Source organism: Lacerta agilis, chromosome 12, assembly GCF_009819535.1.
Source record: "Lacerta agilis isolate rLacAgi1 chromosome 12, rLacAgi1.pri, whole genome shotgun sequence".
NCBI lineage: Eukaryota > Metazoa > Chordata > Lepidosauria > Squamata > Lacertidae > Lacerta > Lacerta agilis.
Genome location: NC_046323.1, coordinates 30,001,210 through 30,019,392, shown reverse-complemented (window position 1 = coordinate 30,019,392; position 18,183 = coordinate 30,001,210). Strand labels below are relative to the sequence as shown.

General features: G+C 42.2%; 1 protein-coding gene across 10 annotated transcripts in view; it reads left to right on the top strand.

Annotated features, from left to right (window-relative positions):
• Window positions 1-18,183, top strand: part of PPP1R9A (protein phosphatase 1 regulatory subunit 9A) — a 133,429-nt gene that overhangs the window by 106,330 nt on the left and 8,916 nt on the right. For 6 of the 10 annotated variants that reach the window (XM_033166130.1, XM_033166131.1, XM_033166134.1 and 3 more), the window contains 8 exons: window positions 1,068-1,297; window positions 2,329-2,425; window positions 3,744-3,915; window positions 9,983-10,140; window positions 10,658-10,949; window positions 15,274-15,361; window positions 15,464-15,541; window positions 16,095-16,296. In XM_033166130.1, the coding sequence (XP_033022021.1) occupies window positions 1,068-1,297; window positions 2,329-2,425; window positions 3,744-3,915; window positions 9,983-10,140; window positions 10,658-10,949; window positions 15,274-15,361; window positions 15,464-15,541; window positions 16,095-16,296 (1,317 nt within the window). The remainder of the gene's footprint in view (window positions 1-1,067; window positions 1,298-2,328; window positions 2,426-3,743; window positions 3,916-9,982; window positions 10,141-10,657; window positions 10,950-15,273; window positions 15,362-15,463; window positions 15,542-16,094; window positions 16,297-18,183) is intronic. The other 4 variants (XM_033166138.1, XM_033166137.1, XM_033166136.1 and 1 more) reach the window with 1 other exon arrangement.

Sequence of the window (18,183 nt, the reverse complement as noted above, 5' to 3'; positions counted from 1 at the left end):
CAGATTGAGTGGATGAGACCAAGAGTGGGTCCAATGGTGAAGAAGGCAATTTCTGCACATGCTGTAGTGGGAAGTGAGGGGCAGATGGGGCTCTTCAACCTGGGAACATAGCCCATGTAGAAGAAGGAAAAGTGATCCTAAACCTCCACTTCTTTGCGGGATATCTTTGGGAGAAGAAAGGGCTAAGGAGGAAATTCTACACAAATCCGGAGTGGGATCCCTAAGGTGGTTGGATGGCACCTCATACACTGCCTTCTGGCAGCTGCCAAACATCTTGCTCTGCTTTCCTTTGGACCACATCAGCGAGGCCAAGAGGTGGGGTCCTGTTCTCTGGGGAGCCCAGTACCTCCATACTCACTGCCCAGGGTGGCATCTCAGGGAAGTCAGTTTGGCTTCACCCCCCCCCCCCCCCGAGGCAACCCCACCCCCATTGTCTCTCGACACAGATGGATGCCAACAACAACTATAAAAGGCAGATGATTAGTTATTACACACCACTTTATAGCTATGAAAGCTGTTAATAGAGAAGCTTCTTGCAACGACAGTAAATACCCTTCAGGTAGGAAGCGAGTGTTCTGCCTATGGTAATGTTGCACAATAAATTTGTCAAAATATGCTTCATTTTATCTCTGTATGACTAATCTCCAGTTTGCCTTGTTTAGACACATGGCAAACTTTTGGGGGGAAATAACAATACAAGCAGTAGTGTGTTCATTTTAAAATTGCAGAAGCCTAGGTGGATGCTAGATGGGAAATGATGCATCTGAGATTATTCATTTAGCCTGGTCTAGAAAGTTCTTTATTGCTCTAAAATTATTTCTGTTCTGAACATTACTTATTGTATGCAAGGATAGCCAACATGGTGGGCTCCAGATGTTGTTGGACCCCTACTTCCACCAGCCCCAGTTGCCAGTGATAATGGAAGCGTGAGTTCAGCAACATCTGGAGGGGGCATCTCATTGGTTATACCAGCCATATAACAACAGCACTAGGCTGCTGTTCCTCATGCATGTTACTTTGAACCAACTGTACCTGAATGTAAAAGCATCTGCCTTACTCTTCCAAAGCTGCAGACAGCTGAGAATGAGAAAGTAAGGTGGGAGCTGGAGAAGAATCAGCTTCAGCAGAACATTGAGGAGAATAAGGACAGGATGATGAAGCTTGAGAGCTACTGGATTGAGGCACAAACCCTATGTCACACCGTCAATGAACATCTGAAGGAAACTCAGAGCCAGTATCAGGCACTGGAGAAGAAATACAATAAAGCCAAGAAACTGATTAAGGACTTTCAGCAAAAGTAAGCATGAACTGAGATGCAGGTTGGAGCAAAATTTCTCAATCTGTGTGGCATAGGCATGCAGAGAGCCAGAGAAATAAACTTCAGTCCCTGACTTAACAACATTTGGCTACAGACCATGGTTTGCTTGGGCTGAAACAGGCCAAAATCTCCATATGATCAAAGGAAGCTGTGTTTAGACTGAGTCAGACGATTACTGCACCTTGCTCAGTGTGGTTTAACCCTGACTTGTACTGGCTCTCCAGTGTTTCAGACAGAATTCTCATCTAGTCCTGCCTGGAGAAGCCAGGAATTCAACCTAAGGCCTTCTACATGCAAAGCAGATGCTCTGCCACTGAGCTAGAGTCCTTGCCCTACTGGCCTACAGTCTTTAATTCTGAGCCAGGAATTGTGACTTATTTCTCCATTGTGTTAGCAGGAATTAGCAAAGAAGGCAAGATCAGCCCTCTTTGGACGTGCAAACTGGGCCAGAGCTTAAACCTTCTAAACATATTACCTCTCTGGGTTAAATCTGTAAATGTGTAAAAAAAATGTATACTTCCTAATAGGTTTACTCATAACTTTCCAGATCTTTGTATCTGTACCTTTTAAGAGATAAAACAAGAGTGGTAAAATGAAAGAGGAATTAATGCCAAGGAGACACACACACACACACACACACACACACACACACACGCCAACCCACCACTATATTATCTGTGCACCTACATAATAAATTTATAAGCCTAATTTTAATTACGTGTATTTATTTAGTTTTTCTACTTCCACTGTGGTGATTAACAACTTTTCATAAAGCAAACAAGAGATAATTCAGGTTAATCTCCTACAATGTAGCTTCAGCTTATTCATTTTAATATAAAAGTATTTGCTCCACACACCCTCCTTCATGCTGCTGCATTCTCATTATTATCAGGTTGCTATAGAATCTCTTATCAAGACAATACATACTGAAGTGTAGTAGTCCATCCATTTTTTTCAATACCTATCAAAACTGATGCTTGTTCTAACCAGCAAATATATTTTTCCCTAAGAGAACTTGAGTTCATCAAGCGACAAGAAGCTGAAAGGAAAAAAATAGAAGATCTGGAGAAGGCCCACTTTGCAGAAGTTCAAGGTTTACAAGCTCGTGTAAGTAATTTTCAGTATTTTGGTTTATTTCTTGACTTTATTTCGGAAGCGTTGTTGCCGTTTAGGAGTAGGTGTGGCTGTAGGGATGGTCACACGCTGCATTCAATGAGTGAACAATCTGTGTACCTCTGTGCACAAATAGTTGACAGCTGTATAGATATTCACATTTAAGGTTCAAGTAGTGTACAATCTGTCTGCCTATGCGAACAGTAGTTGAACTGTTGAGATCAAGAAGTCGTCCACCAGATCAATAAGCCTGTTACAAATGATTTAAATAAGCAGACAACAGTACTATACTGCATGGGGATTATCATTGCATTGCAACAGGGTAGCACAAAGCAACCCATGATACATAGTTTACCAATACATGGGTCTAGTACAGGCATAGGCAGACTCGGCCCTCCAGATGTTTTGGGACTACAACTCCCATCATCCCTGACCACTGGTCCTGTTAGCTAGGGATGGTGGGAGTTGTAGTCCCAAAACATCTGGAGGGCCAAGTTTGCCCATTCCTGGTATATTAACAGTACTAAATGTCTGTGTGGTACTAAATACATGCATGGTAGTGGTTCTGTTCATCTGATGAATGGGTGAGGTTTATTTTACCGTATTTTTCCATGCATAAGACGACCCCTATTTTTTAAAACCCAAAATTAAGAAAATGAAACCCTAAAATAAAAGTGAAAATCTGGATGACTGGCGGCAGCAAGTTGTTGATATTTTGGGGGGCGATCGCCCTTGAAGTTTCCAGCATGAGGTGCATGCAGTGCCCCGTGGTGCAGAAGCAAAGGCAGCAACTGGGGCACCACACACTCAGTGGCAGCAGCTGCTGCTGCTGCTGCAGGGAAGCAGGCTCCCAAGCAGGATGCCAAGGAAGAGCCGGGGGAAGGCAGCGCCCACTCTGCATCGGGCCATGCCATCAAGCAAACTGAGCTGAAGAAGGTGGTGAGCAGGCTGGGGGCAGGGTGGGAGTTTGAGAGGGGAAGAGGGGGGAAAGGAAAGAAGGGCAAGGAGAGGTAGCTGAGGCAGCTGCTCTCGATCCAGTGGTCAAGCCAGTGGGGGCTTCAGGAGGTGAGTCAGTCGCCAGCATGCAGCCTGGAGGGTGGGGGGAGAAAGGGGAATGGCAGCAGGAGGGACCGCCTCAGCCCACCCAAGCCAAAATCCATGACATATGCTTAAATATTTTAAAAATTCCTCCAGGTGCCATCTTCCGTGTAAAAGACGACCTCCATTTTTTTTACTAATTTTTAAAGCAAAAAGCCATGGAAAAATACGGTATTTTATTTATTTTGCTAATATTTAACTTCATTTGTCCTAGATCAGAGAACTGGAAACAGAGGTTTTCAGGTTACTGAAGCAAAATGGGAGCCAAGTTAACAACAACAACAACATTTTTGAAAGGCAAACATCCCTTGCAGAAGTCTCAAGAGGCGATGCTATGGAAAACCTTGATGCAAAGCAAGTGTCTTGCCTGGATGCCTTAAGTCAAGGTTTGTTTGAACCAGATGATAAGCTTGACGATTGCATTGTTTCTGTGTGACGTAGTTGTACCGACTTGAATGTTTTCAGAGTGGCTGCATTTGCATGACGTGGTGAGCCGTATACCCTGCTTTACCGTGTACAAGTCAGTCGTGCACCCTTTGCTCCTTCTCAGTTGTACTTGGGAGAAATAGGTCATGATCCCTTGCGTAGTGTTAGTTCCGAACCAGGGACCGTGGTCTGTTTCACTCAAACCAACTATGGCCGGTAAGCCAAGAACAAACCTTTGCTTATCGTCATCCACTGGAGCCAACTCCAGGGAGCTGTGGGTTCTTTGGCACCCACAATAATGTATTTGTGGGGCTGGGCCCCCACAAGGTCAATGGGCAAAGCTGAAACCCTTCATTGCAGGCACCCACAATCTTTGGCGTGAGATGGCACCTATGTCATCACTATTTGTTTGGAGTGAAACAAAGCACAACCCCTGCTTCAGACATAATGCATTCAGACATGACACTAAGCCAGGGATTGTGGTTGGTATGACTGGGGCGAAGCGAAGCAGTCACCGGTGACTTGAGTATGGTGATGGTTTATGGCTCGCTGTGACATGAAAATGTGGCCAGCGTAATGCACGATGTGGTGACCCATCTGAAATACTATCATACATAATTTAATAATGCCTGTAAAAGCACATGTATTCCGTTCAGTTATATTTTTATCCCCGTTCATTGTTGACATTGTGCTAATAAAAAGGTTAAGAATATAAATCTGTATCTCCTCTTCTATATCCTAAATCTGTTTTTTTATGTTGTGTACTTGAGAACAAGACATCACAATTTTCAGAAGGGGTCTTTTGTGTGCAAAAATAAACGAATCGTTTGTGTAAACGTATGAACGTCTCTCTGTGTGTGTGTGTTGATAGATAAATATGTACAGTTTACACGTACAAACGGATGTATTTGGGCAAAAATAGATCGGAGGCAGATCTGTGTGCAGTCATCCAAGTACCAAAAGTACATGAGGACTGCCATTCTCTCCCCTAACATGTCACCACTAGCTTTCCTTTAGTCCCTTTCTCACACTGCTTCTCTCTGATCTGTGCTCAGTCCTGGATATGGAGCATGACCGAGGAAAGAACTCCTGCAGGAAGTAAGGCTCAGTGTGTGATTTTGGCAGATCCACACTTCAGCACACACCTGCCATCTTCACGTGTGGACACAAACCCCCATATGCGTATGAGAACCTCCATTCATCATAGGAGCATTGTAACTGCTTGTACGCCCCTTTGCTGGTTATGCATAAGCTTTCGACTGTGGCTGTACCTTAATAGATGCTTTATAATTTTCTTTTAGCAAATGTCCTTAGCACGTAGATTTTTAAAGAGAGGAAATAAGAACAGAATGCTGTGGTGTTAAATGAGTACACGAGTCTCTAGAACTGAGTGCTCTGACGTTCAGTGCATATATAAGTCCGTCATGACAACTGGAGTAGTGAATCTCGCTGCTCTGCTAACAGAATTGCAAGTGTGTAAAGGGACTCTTCATTAAAGGCCCTGGCTTTGAGGCCACTTCATGCATTGCACATAAGCACTTTCTACAAAGGAAGCAATGTGAAACCTATGTGCAGTGGTAGGCCCACCACATTTCATTGCCCGTATACACTCTGGGAAAGCCTAATTTGCTATAGCACGCTACGGCATTCCCCATGTACATAAGGGTGAAATATATTCCCCATGTACATAAGGGTGAAATGATCAGTGTCTACATGCTGTTTCCTACACACAAAAAAGTGTTTTCCATGTCAAGAATGCATATTGTGTGAAGTGAAGGTATTGCCCACAACCCTCAGTTATAATTCCACCGTATCTGTGTGATTGAACTGTACTGTGGATATCTATGAGCAAATGCAGTATAGCCAGGGCCAAGCTTTTACTTAAATTTTGATAGATGGAAAATAGGAATAGGGAGCCAGAGGCCTTCCAAAGGTTGGTGGACTCTTAAGTCCCATCAACCCCAGCCAACGTGGCCAATGGTTAGGTATGACAGGAATTGTAGTCGTAGAATATCCAGATGGCCACAGGATCCCCTTCCCTGTATGTTGCAAAATGCTCAAAAAATGCTGTTGGAGACCATCTTATCAGGCTGCAATGCTTTTTTTAAAAAAATTATTTTTATTAAAGATTTTCTTGATTTACAAAAGTATGTGCAATGTCTCTCTCTCATATTTCCCCCCCCCATGTAACATTTTTACAAATCAGTCTCATTTGTTGAGACATTAGGAAGAAAGGGGGGGTGCTTTTTTGAGAAATAGTGGCATATAATAAAGGAGGATTTTCTTAGCCTATGGCAACTCTGTGGGGCGTTCTGAGTCATGAGACCATTGTGCAATTCAGGCAAGAAGCAGCTGCTGCAAGAAATGTTAAGCATTTGACTAGGAGCAGGAAGTATCTAATTCCCCCTCTGCTTCTTAAGAAATACACACTTTATTTAGATGTGTGTTAGAAACTGCTAGTTGGTCTCATCCCTGCCCCGCCCCCAATCCCTTCCAATGAAATGATAATAGATATCCTCCTCTGATGTTTCAGAGCATGGTAATGCAAGATGGCAGGAATCCTCATGGACAGTATTATGCTCTAAATGCATGATTTATTCCTATTTCAAAGACGGAATGAATTGCTTGATGGTGAAGTCTTACAGCCTGTGTATATGTGTGTGTGTGTGTGTGTGTGTGTGTGTGTGTGTGTGTGTGTGGTGAAGAGAGAATCCTAGATTCCTGCAAAATCACAAAAGCTCGCAACAGTTATACCAGTAACTGAATGTGGCCTCTGCCCAATGTGGTGACAAGTTATGCAATGGAGGCAGGTTTTGATTCTAGTCTGAATAGCTGAGTTTGGAACTTGGGCCTTGTTGCTGCTCCATGCCACTTCCCTGGGACCCCTCTTAACAGTGCCACTGCCATTTTCTATTCTATAACACCATTTTAGAAGAGGCAGCATACATGCTATGATTGAAATCATCCTCTATCCATAACCTGCTGGCTTGAAAGCCCTGCCATGTTTGTTTTCTTAAAGCAACTTAAAAAAACAAACAAAGAAAGTACCATGCACACAAATGTGGTGCTTTTAAAATGTCAGGAGCAATGCATTTTAATTCTGTAGTTTCAAATTTCTTAGGAAAGCTTTTGAGTGAATGCCACCGTGTATCATGTTACTATTTACTTTGCTGGTTAGTTATAAAACTTCCTCCTTTGTCACAACTTCTGTTTGGCACATTACTCTGAGCGTGTTGTGTGGAGAATAGACTTCATAGATGCGTAACCCTGAAGAAGGAAGGTAGGAGCAAAGAATTAGTTTAGGCTGCAATCCAAAAGGGTTCACGTATAACCAACATTTTTAGGAAAAAAACAACAGCAACAACAACCCTGAATTACTGTTGGTTTTGATGCTGCTTCTTAGAGCAGCCAGACTTCTGTCTTAACTCCTGTACATTCACAAAGTATTTTTCGGAGTTTTAAAGGGAAACTGGGGTGGTGGTAGGTGGAAGGATAAACACTATGTGTGCAGTGTTTGAGAAGAGACCACAGCTCAGCTCAGTGGTGGAGCATCTGCTTTGATTGCGTGTCCAGACGCAATGCACCCCGTCTGGAATCCTGGAGAACCATTACCAGTTAAGTGTAGACACTCCTGAGCTGGATGACCAGCCTTGTAACTCCATTTATAAGGTAGCTTCCTGTGACTGCCCTAATTGCAAAGTCCCCAAACTGCTCTTTGAACCTGAGATGGTTTATTAAAGCACAATTGGAGTGGCAAGAGGGACAATTTTTGTAGAGGAGAATCGAGTGTGTGAACACACCCCAATATGTATTGCCAATTTTCACCTGACTTCTTCCCCTCCGCCCCATTGGGTTTTTGCTGTTCTCTTTATATTAATCACGCTGAAATAGTCACTTGGCAAAATAAGTTAATTCCTATTAACCTATTGTGTTTGTTCCTGAATCCTCTCTCTTGACTATAAATAATTGCTTCAGCATAATTGCCTTCAGGAGTTAATTCTCTCCTGCCCCTCCTTTTAAATTGAAATCCTCTCTAAGTACTCTTTGTGAGGCATTAAGGCTATTATTGTTTCAAACACCTTATGAAGATCTTTTGGACTTAGGTAACCATAGTGACACAAAAGGGTACATGCTGATTCCATTTGCGCAATCAGCGGCAGAAGTCTCAGCTGACTCTGTCAAAACCATGTTTATGCCGATTGGGTCCCATTTTGCCTCTGTACTTACTTACTTTGAATACTTTGGCTTCACCTAATGGATCAGGTGTTTTTTTAAAATATGGGGGGGGGGGGTGAGACCAGTATTGGTTATATAACTCTATTTGCACCTGCTTCTCATAGGATATAATTACAATTACATATGTACTTCTGTTACAAACTGAGGGGCAAGCTAGACATGATATTAATTGCAAGATCACAATTAACATGCTTCATTTTTAACATTTAAATAGCAACCACAGGGTGCATGTGATCAGGACTTCAATGTGTGAGGAGGTTAACCCTCTCCCTGCACTCACATGTGAACTGTGATCCGTATGAAAAATGAACCCTCCTCCCAAAACAGCTTTTTGCACTTAGAGGGGAAGCTTCCATTGACAGGACTACAGAGTAAGGCAAAGGATTAACAGACATCCCTACACACTGTTGTACAAATCTTGATCTCCTCCCCACTATTTTTTTTTAACAACTAGGTACAAATTTATATGAATGAAGTTGTTGTGGACTTCTCTCATGGAATGCTGGGAATTGTGTTTTGGTGATGATTCTGAGAATTCTGTGAAAATATCCTAATACGGGACCAAAGTTTGAGGAAACACTCAGTATTCCCTCACAGAACTACAGCTCCCAGGGTTCTTTAGCTTTCCATGGGTCATCATTGAGAAGGTGTCTTGAGGTGTTTTTGCACCTGGGGCAAAATGCCCCACTGCTGCCCCCATGATGGGAGCGGGGCATGAGGCTCTGTAAGGGCTTCCCCTCAAGAAGTCCTTGCAAAGCCTTGCCACCCTGCCGGATTGGGGCAGGGAGATTTAGCAAATGGTTCTTAAGAGAAGCTTTCACCGAATCTCCTCCTTCCCACCCAGAGACAAGGCTCTGCAAGGGCTTCTGCACAGTTTCAGAAGACACAAAAAATTGATAGCTCCCAAGTTAATAAAGAAAGTGACCATGGTAATCCCCAAAGGAAACAAACAAGCAAATTAACTTAATAAGCATGGCAAGGAAAAGGTCGAAAATCACTAGACAATATAAACAATTAGTGGGTTTGTTTTTTTTCAATTATCAAAATAGGTGCCTAATGTAAGGTAAAACAATTTTTGTCTTCACGCGGCCAGGACCAAAGCAGAACATCATTTGCCAGTTCCAGATCAGCAGCTGCATTTTTTTTTAAAAAAAAAATCTGTCTGGTTCCAAGTCTGAATGTAGGTCAGTGTAGGGGTGAAGTTTGTGTGTCATATCTTCACCTCTTTAGCTATTACATCATCTGCATTTTTTTATTTTTGTTTTGTTTTGATCATCTGCAGGTGTGTGAGCATAGATGGTATCGTACTGTGACTCTTGAGTGTTTATAGTTTTAAGAACCAAGGGTTGCTTACAGTTCTTCTTTAAGCATGAATCTTCTTAGCTCTGACTTCTGTTTTCATATGTACTATCTTAAGTAGAGTCATACCAGCAAGGTATCTTGCTGGTATGACTCAGCCTTAAACCACCACACCTCAGTGGCTGATCTAAACTGCCCGTCAACTATGTGTACTGGTACTTTATAATACAATGGTTTGTTCTTTTGCTTTCCACGGGTCCTCCTGAGGCTTCAGCATCTTCTGATGCTCTCATTTCCATGCTGCGGCACCAAGGTTGTACACAGCCTGATGACAACAAAGGGACAGTGGTTTCCACTGAAATAAGGGCATGACATTTTGATCAGCATGTATGAAAATACGGCTTGATTTGTATAGAATTGCAGGCTGTATCTCCAGATAGTGGCATGTTTAAATGCAGGTCGTGATTTTCTATTCTCTCTCTCTCTCGAAAGATTTTAATGAAGCAGTTCCCGAGACAGAAAGGCTGGACTCAAAAGCACTGAAGACTCGAGTTCAGCTTTCAGTGACGAACAAAAGGTCAAGACCAACTAGAACAAGGCTGTATGACAGTATCAGCTCCACAGATGGGGAGGACAGTCTTGAAAGAAAGGTGATTCTTCTCTCCCCTCCCCAACCTTCTCATCAGTTGTTTCCTTTCACCATGCTCCCTCCCTGGCGGTGTTTACTAATTTGTGATGAAAATGTACAATGAAAGAAAGTATTTCTTCTCCCGATCTGAAGGTAAAACACCTGTGTTCTTTCAGCAGTTTCAAGACTTCTGATTTAATTTTACATGCATTCTGATGTGCTGTCTTTCATTATTTCCTCTCTCTCCCCCATATGTTATTAATTCTTTTTATTCAAACCCAACCGAGTCAATGCTTAGCAGGTAATTTTATTTAGATTCAGAGAGTTTGAAATGCTAATCCTTGCAAAGGAAATGGTTACAGATGGAAAGCAGATAAGGTAAAAGCTTAACGGTGCAAAATTACCGGAATAGTGCTCCGAAAGGAGACACGGGATGGAAAGCAGGTGCCGAAGAGGTGAACTTGCGCTTTCAAAGTAACTCGCTGTGTGGTTGGTTCCTGAAATGCCATAACCTGCTTCACAATCTCTTATATCAACAGCCTTCGCGCAGTTACGGTAGCCCCATGCACATTACCAAATCACCTCTGCCTATGTGTATGAGAGCCTCCTCACCAGCATCAGATTCTGGTGCTTCCTCCCTTTCCCCCGTGGCTAGCAGTGCACCGTTTGCATTTGACAACGTAACTGGAAACCAGGACGAAGTGCGGCCGTACACGAGTGTTGTATGTTCCCATGGGGATACTCCACTCTCCTCACCTTCAAAATCCTGTCTGAGCTACGAAGCTTCACCTGTGCATCATCCAACCAGCAGGAGTATCTTCCGTGACGAAGGTATAGCTGTGATTTTGCATGCTGCTGCGTCAGTTTTCTCTCTATATGTAATGAGTTCAGTTGTCGGTGGTTGTGTCCTCCTATCGCCTCCCAGAGAGGGTCACCTGGCTCCCCACACTACGGTCTCTTAGGTGCCAGGCGAATACATTTTTGTTCTCACAGGCCTTTTAAATTTAATGATACGTGTCGGTGTTCATAGATATTTGCTAGCTGTTTTATGTTGATTTTAAGTTGCTGTGTTTGTGTTGGTTTTACTTGTCTTTTATTTATTTGTAATAGGTTTAAGGGGTCAAATGTTGTACTGTAGTTTGCATTTTTAGTTATCTGTAAACCACCCAGAGAACTCAGTTATATGGGTGGTAGATAAATGTAATATAAAAATAAATGGTCATAAATTAAGGGTCCAACAAAACATTTTATGCACTTCCCTAATTAGAAAGTCTGGTCTTCTCCTCTTGGTCATTCTGAGCTTTTAAACTATTTAGTTAAAACCATTGCTTTTTTCTAAGGCTGATTTTGGAATGAGTGAGTTGAGAGATACAATTGGAATATGTCTCAATTATTTTAAATATAGAATAATAGAATAGAATAATAATTTATTGGCCAAGTACATTTTTCAATATACTCGGAATTTGCTTTGGCTACATTACAATGTAAAATACATTATACAAACAATAGTAATTTACAGAGCAAGAGCCGAGGCTGCCCTTCTCGGCGCCTCTTAAGCTGTGTTGGTGAGTGTAGGCCTGCCTCCTAGGCCCGATGGAGTTGGCCGGAGGAGGGAGCGGTCTTCCCAGACACTCACAGCAGCAGCAGCAGCAGCAGCAGTGTTCCGGAGGCTTCTCTGGAGCCTCTTAAGCTGTGGCGGTTGAGTGTAGGCACAACTGTTGTATTTGCAGTATTCTGTGAAATACAGTCTTTGCTTTATATCAAGGACACACAATTTAGTTTGGGGAGAACTTAGTTTAGATTTGTTCTGAAACCTAGCAAAGTGTTTTAAGTACAATATCAGGAATTCACATTTTGTGAGAGAAGGTCCAGTGCTTTTGTATCTAATTGTGATTGACGTTTCAGAGATGGATTGAATCAATGTATTGCACTTCAGAAGTGAAGGTGGTAGAAAAGCTCGTGTTTCGGTTTGTCTGCCATCTTCATGGAAAAATACATAGCTCAAGAAAATTCTTGCACATATACAGCTCTCAAAGTATGATCAAGAACATAGGGAATTGCCTTATGCCAGGCTGACAAAAACTAGTGGATTGTGACACCACCCACTCTCTGAATTGTGTGAATTGGTGCCTCAGTGTGTGTGTAGGGGGGGGGGTTGTAGTATAAATATAGAATCTTGAACTCAATTATTGTTCTTCCTTTGTATTCATCATCTCCTTTGTTCCTAATACTGTAACTCACATACACAATCAGAATTGCTCTCAATGACCCCACTCAAGCAAGAATCGCTTAATAATGATTATTCCTCAATAATGTTTAATCACTGGAGAATCCCATGTTTTTCCCACCAGGAGTTGTTATACAACCAGCATTAAGTGTAAAAACATATTTTAATGAATATGTTAGAATCAAAGTGAAAACGTTTGCTTCAGCATAGAAATATTTGAATGTAATAAGACCTCTTTTGCAAGCGTTTCTAATTGGGGCACAACAATTCTGTTCTCCAGTTGGAAGCATTTGATAATTAGAAAGTTTCCCCCTCCTTTTCTTTCACAATACAATGCAAGAATTGGGGGGCGGGTCATTTTCAGTCTGGGAGCCTCATTTCCCCTTAGGCAGTCTTCCAGGGACCATGGGCAACAGGTGTGACTTGTCTTCATGCAGAAGGCTGCAGGGCAGCCACGCACAAGCCCATGGTTTCTATACAGGCAACTCCCCATTTACGTGGCAACGTGTGTTTAAGTGAAATCGCATATATTTGGAACACCATTGAAAAAGCCGGCAAATTTCTAAGCCTCTGGAAACCCTTTAAAAACCTTTGGAAAAACCAAAAATCCTTCGAACTCCACCATAATCATGGGGTGGGGTGGTTAAGAGCGGTGGACTTGTAATCTGGTGAACCGGGTTCGCGTCTCCGCTCCTCCACATGCAGCTGCTGGGTGACCTTGGGCTAGTCACACTTCTTTGAAGTCTCTCAGCCCCACTCACCTCACAGTGTGTTTGTTGTGGGGGAGGAAGGGAAAGGAGATTGTTAGCCGCTTTGAGACTCCTTCGGGTAGTGATAAAGCGGGATATCAAATCCAAACTCCTCCTCCTCCTTCTCCTCCTCCTCTTCTTCTTCTTCTTCTCTCCAAACCTCCTTGCTCCCAACTTTCTTTAGGCCTCAAAGGTTGGTGCAAAGGCTCCTGCAATTGCACTTTCAAAGGCTTGTGGGATTGCTAGGTGCTGTTTTGTGCCATTTTTGTGCTCTTTTAGGGGCGTTTTTGCCCTTTTCCCATGCCACTTCCATGTTCGTGATGGCGCACAGCCGTTCATACCTTGAATGCGCGTAAGTGGGGACTTGCCTGTACTTAAATCTCTCCAACCAGCCTTGGGCACATTCCACACATTCAGCCAGGCAGAGGACGGAAGGGGTGTGGCCTAGGGACAGGGGGGCACAACTGGGGAGAGTCTTATGGGCCAGCTAGAGATGCCTGGGGGGCTCCTTTTGGCACTTGGGCCTGCTAGCAGAGGAATATGTTACACTTTTGATGTCAATCACCTACTCAGTAAATTCAGCACAAGCACAAGACTATTTCAACTCCAACCCCTTTCCTAGCAGTCTAATGTAACCGCAAGGCCCCCTAACAGTCACAGAGCCGTCAGACGTATTAACCCCATTAGGCGTGTGGCATCTTGCCAGAAGGGGACATTTGTAGTCCATCTTCCTTCTCTCTCAAACACACAAGCGCATGTGTGCACCTAGCAGCTTCTCTGCATCCCCTCTGTTGTTTTAAAATACCTTTTTGTTATGTTCCCCTAGATTTTTATAGTTTGCTTGCGCTTGTTAACACGGGAAGTTTGCCCTTCGTGATTTAAAAGCCTTTCTGCATTTCTCACCCCAGGGGAGGTTTCAAAGTGCACTATAAAAATAGCAGTACATTTGTAACAGCACAAATACACCTTCTGACCAGGATCCAAGGAGCCCTTTTAGGCACATGCAAAGTCTTGCTTGCACAGCAGGCTTTTCGCTTCTTTGTTTCTCAAAAGCAGCTGCTCGCTGTGCATCAAAGGGTGTTTTTGAGGCTTCCACAGCATTCAGGGCTGGCTTGTTGGGTGGCAGGTTTGCTGTCGGGGAGGAAGGGACTTGGAAGCCCATGAGTTGCTGTGGAGTGTTGCATGTCTGTATGCAAACATGCTCATTTCCTCGCATCTCTTCCTTAAAAAATTACCAGTACCATTTTACGCAACTGGGTTATTTGCTTAGAGCTGCAAAGAGATGGTATATAGAAACAGAGCTTCTCTCTCCATGAAAGAAAGAAAGAAAGAAAGAAAGAAAGAAAGAAAGAAAGAAAGAAACATGGGCCCTGGGTCCTGAATTTTACATTAGCAGCATCAGTACTAATTAGCCATTGCAGTAGATATCACTGAAATATGTCTTAATCTTTCTGTCTTTTATTGTATTTTTCAATGTTATGCAGGCACACATTATCACTGCACATAGTATTTCCTTTTACTCCAGTTTTCTTTGGACTTTTAATTTCTCATGAAGTGTAAGCTTCTGTATGTATATATAAATTATATGATAAATTATAAAGTACATGATAAATTAGCAAGTCATCCACAGCCCTTTTGTTGGGATTGAATGGTGGCAAATAGGCAAGTAAGCTACATGAAGAATTTGAGACGTAGTTGAGATTTTTCTAGTGATTGTGCGAAAACAAGAACTGATTCTTGCCCAGGGTTATGATCTAAAGAATCTACTACTTGTACAGAGGGAAGATTCTCATGCACAGGTTGACCGTCTTAAAAATGTTTTTACTACAGCAGTTCCCACTGCCAAAGAAGCAAGCCACAGTTCAGATTAACAAGCTATTAAACTTCAACAAAGGTTTTGATCGAACCTGCTGACCCCCTCTGTATGCAAATACAGCATTTTAGATTACAGCAAAGGTCTTTCCTAGCAGGCATATGGTCCATACATTTACAGTCAACATTTTGCCTTCTTTGAATAATAAATGTTTGACCTGTGATGATTTTGGGGTTGTTGTTTTTTGTGTGTTTGTGTATGTGAATTCTTCTGGATACAAAAACCAAAGTGCTATTTTAATGGTAAAACACAAATGGCTATAATGAACTGTGTTGTTGTTTTTTTTAATGTACGAATATGTCCTAGATGGTGCCACAGGTATACAATCCCCAAGAACATCCAGCCCTTCTATGGGGCATATAAGGACAATAAAACAAAAGTTTGTGGAATTGGGGTAAGCATTGATTTCTCATTAACGAATCTTAAAACCTTTTAAAAATAAAATAAGATAAATGGTGTACTACCTTTATCTACACTGACTCTTTTAACATTGTAGGGCTCCCTTGAGAAGGAGTTCTAACAAAGGCAAGAAGAGGAGAGAGAAGGAAGCAGTTAGGGTCTCTACTGGCTGCAGGTATGAGTGAATAGCATGGATATAACCAATTTCAGGCCCAAATAAGTCCTACTGTGTTGAGTGGAGCTTACTTGCTCATAAGTGTGCATTGGATTGCAGTCTTGCTGCCTTCCAGCCTTCCAGCTGTGTAATTTTACACGAGCCCCATATAGAGAGCACTGCAAAAGTCCAGAGTAGTTGTAACCAAGGCTTCAACAATGAAGGCTAGAGCTGCTCCCCCCGCACCCCCCCCCCCCCGGTACAGTTGCAGCCACCAAACTGGTAAAAAAGAAAGTGCTACATCTCTAGCAACATCTTACTTCATAGTAGCTTTTGTTAATTTGTTTTGGACTACCAAAATAGCATGTACAGTGAAGAACAGTTAATATTTCAGGCAATACCCGAATAACATGAAATTACTATCCTTTGCTGTATAGTTGATGGTAGGTTTTTACTATTCCGTGCTGCCTCGTAAGCTGTACTGTATGTGTTCTTTTACTCTCTTTTTTGTCTGCGGCGACTTTATAGTTTTTAAAAGTCTAATCTGTGTGCATTACTACCTTGTGTTAAACAGGACAACTAAGGAGCTGTTGGAGTGCTCAGCAAGTAGAGTGTCTTTAATCAAGCGATCCTCCTCTCTCCCACATAGTCCTATTCCATTTGCATGGTATGGAGAGAGCAGCAGGAGATCCAATTCTTCCAGCAATCTGCCTTCACCTACCAGCTCAACTGATCCTTCCTCTGAAAATCTAAGTCCAGCTAAAAAGGGGTCCAAGGTAGAAAATGCAAAGTACCTCCTCCCCAGTGCATGGAGTGGCTTAAGAGAGGTTGCTATTACTGGTTTAACGCAAAGGATCTACGTTATAGTAACTGCAAGCAACATGTTCATTGTTCAGCAAAAATGTGATATGAGCATTCCAGGTTTTCTTCTGTGTCTCTTCGATGAATGTTATCAGAGTAATTTATGTGCTAGTGTCAAATTGCCAAGTTCAGTGTGGACTTGATGCCAGCATATATAGCTGGACAGTCTTTGTTTGGGCTTTTTAATGAGCTTCCCTAATTTATAGATGTGTATGGGGGGGGGGAGCCATGGCAGGTAACAGCTGCAGCTCTTTGGCTTTCTTGGATAAAAATGAACCCATGAGAATCATAAACATGAAAGAAAGGAAAGAGGGAATGTGCAACATGTAATGTTTGAAGTTGCTAAGGAGGGAAGAGAGAACAGGAGGACCCACTGCCCTGTTAAAAGCCTGTCACTGTATTTGCAAACCCAGATTGTAGGGGAAACCCTCTTCTTTCCCAAAGCTATTGTTCCATAAAATTTTATTGTAGCTTTTTCATAATACAATAAAATAAAAAACAAACTATTCTAAGTGAAAACAAGAGAGAGAGAGAGATCCATGTTCCAGATCATGGTTTGAAGGCACATGATGCTGCAATCTTGCAGAAATTAAGCACAAATTAAGCTTGTGCAAAGAACCTTCTCCTTCTGTAATATCCAGAAACGGTTGATTGGCATGGCCTCATTGCTCCAACATCCATTTTGCTTTAAAAAAAAATCCTGCAATTTTTGTTTTGTTTTATTTTTGCAATTTCTCACCTAAAGTGCAAGTAAGTATTTTGAGCCACACTGAAATATGTTGCTTTGACTACCGCATTGATTGTAGGGTCAGCTTTAACACATCCCACTGAAATATTGGCACATTTTAAACAAAATGTCACTGTTCCATCTCTTCATTTCTTTGTCATTCCTGCTCCTTTCACCAGACAAGATGTTCCTGTCAAGCATCTTGGGTATTACGTTTAATTCCATTTTGAAGTTCTTCTGAACTAAGAAAAATTGAATTGTTTAAAATGAATGTTGGTCCTTTTTTCTTTTTAACGTGCTTGCATGTTGCTTTTAGCATGGCAGTTTGCAAATAATATTTTGTACGGCAATGTTGACATGCTCCACATGTTAATCGTCTTAATCTCTGCAGCATTCCTTGAGAATCCCTTTGACCAATATGAGGGTGAAAATGAAATTCAGATAGTTTATGTGATTGTTGTGCTCTGAAAACACGCCTTGGTTGATGTGTAGCCAAGCTGACACTGTCTCCAGTGCAAGATGCTGTCTGCCAGTCAGTGTGAGCAATACTGAGCTGGGTTCTGCTCAATATAAGGAAGCTTCCTATCTTCTCCATTGAAACAAAATCATATTACACGTCTTCCATTCATTTTAATAAGGTCCGCAAAGGCCAGGTTTCACGGGCCTTTTATTGTTCTTTCCTGCACACTGCTTCTGTCCTTTGTGCAATGTGTGAACTGGACTTTTGTGTGTATGAACTAAACTTTTATGGGAGCAGCCAGACAGAACCGCCAAGTTGTAATTGCAACCAAGGAGCCCAGAAACACAGCCCAAACCATTGCATATTTGGTCATTTGTGTCCAGTGGGGGAGAATGCAAAAAGAACCTCATTTGAATAAAGCAGCATTTAAATATAGCAGGTAAATGAAGTCACTGTCTTTTACAAAGCAAAAGGGGGAAAGCTTAGCTCTGTAACTTGGCTGTTTTCATCTCTTTGTGAAAAGCATTTTCAGATCTCGGTTTCACCAGTTCAGGGCATCATGTTTTACACGGTGACACACTTCTCTGTTATACACCATACAGCCCTTTCCAATTG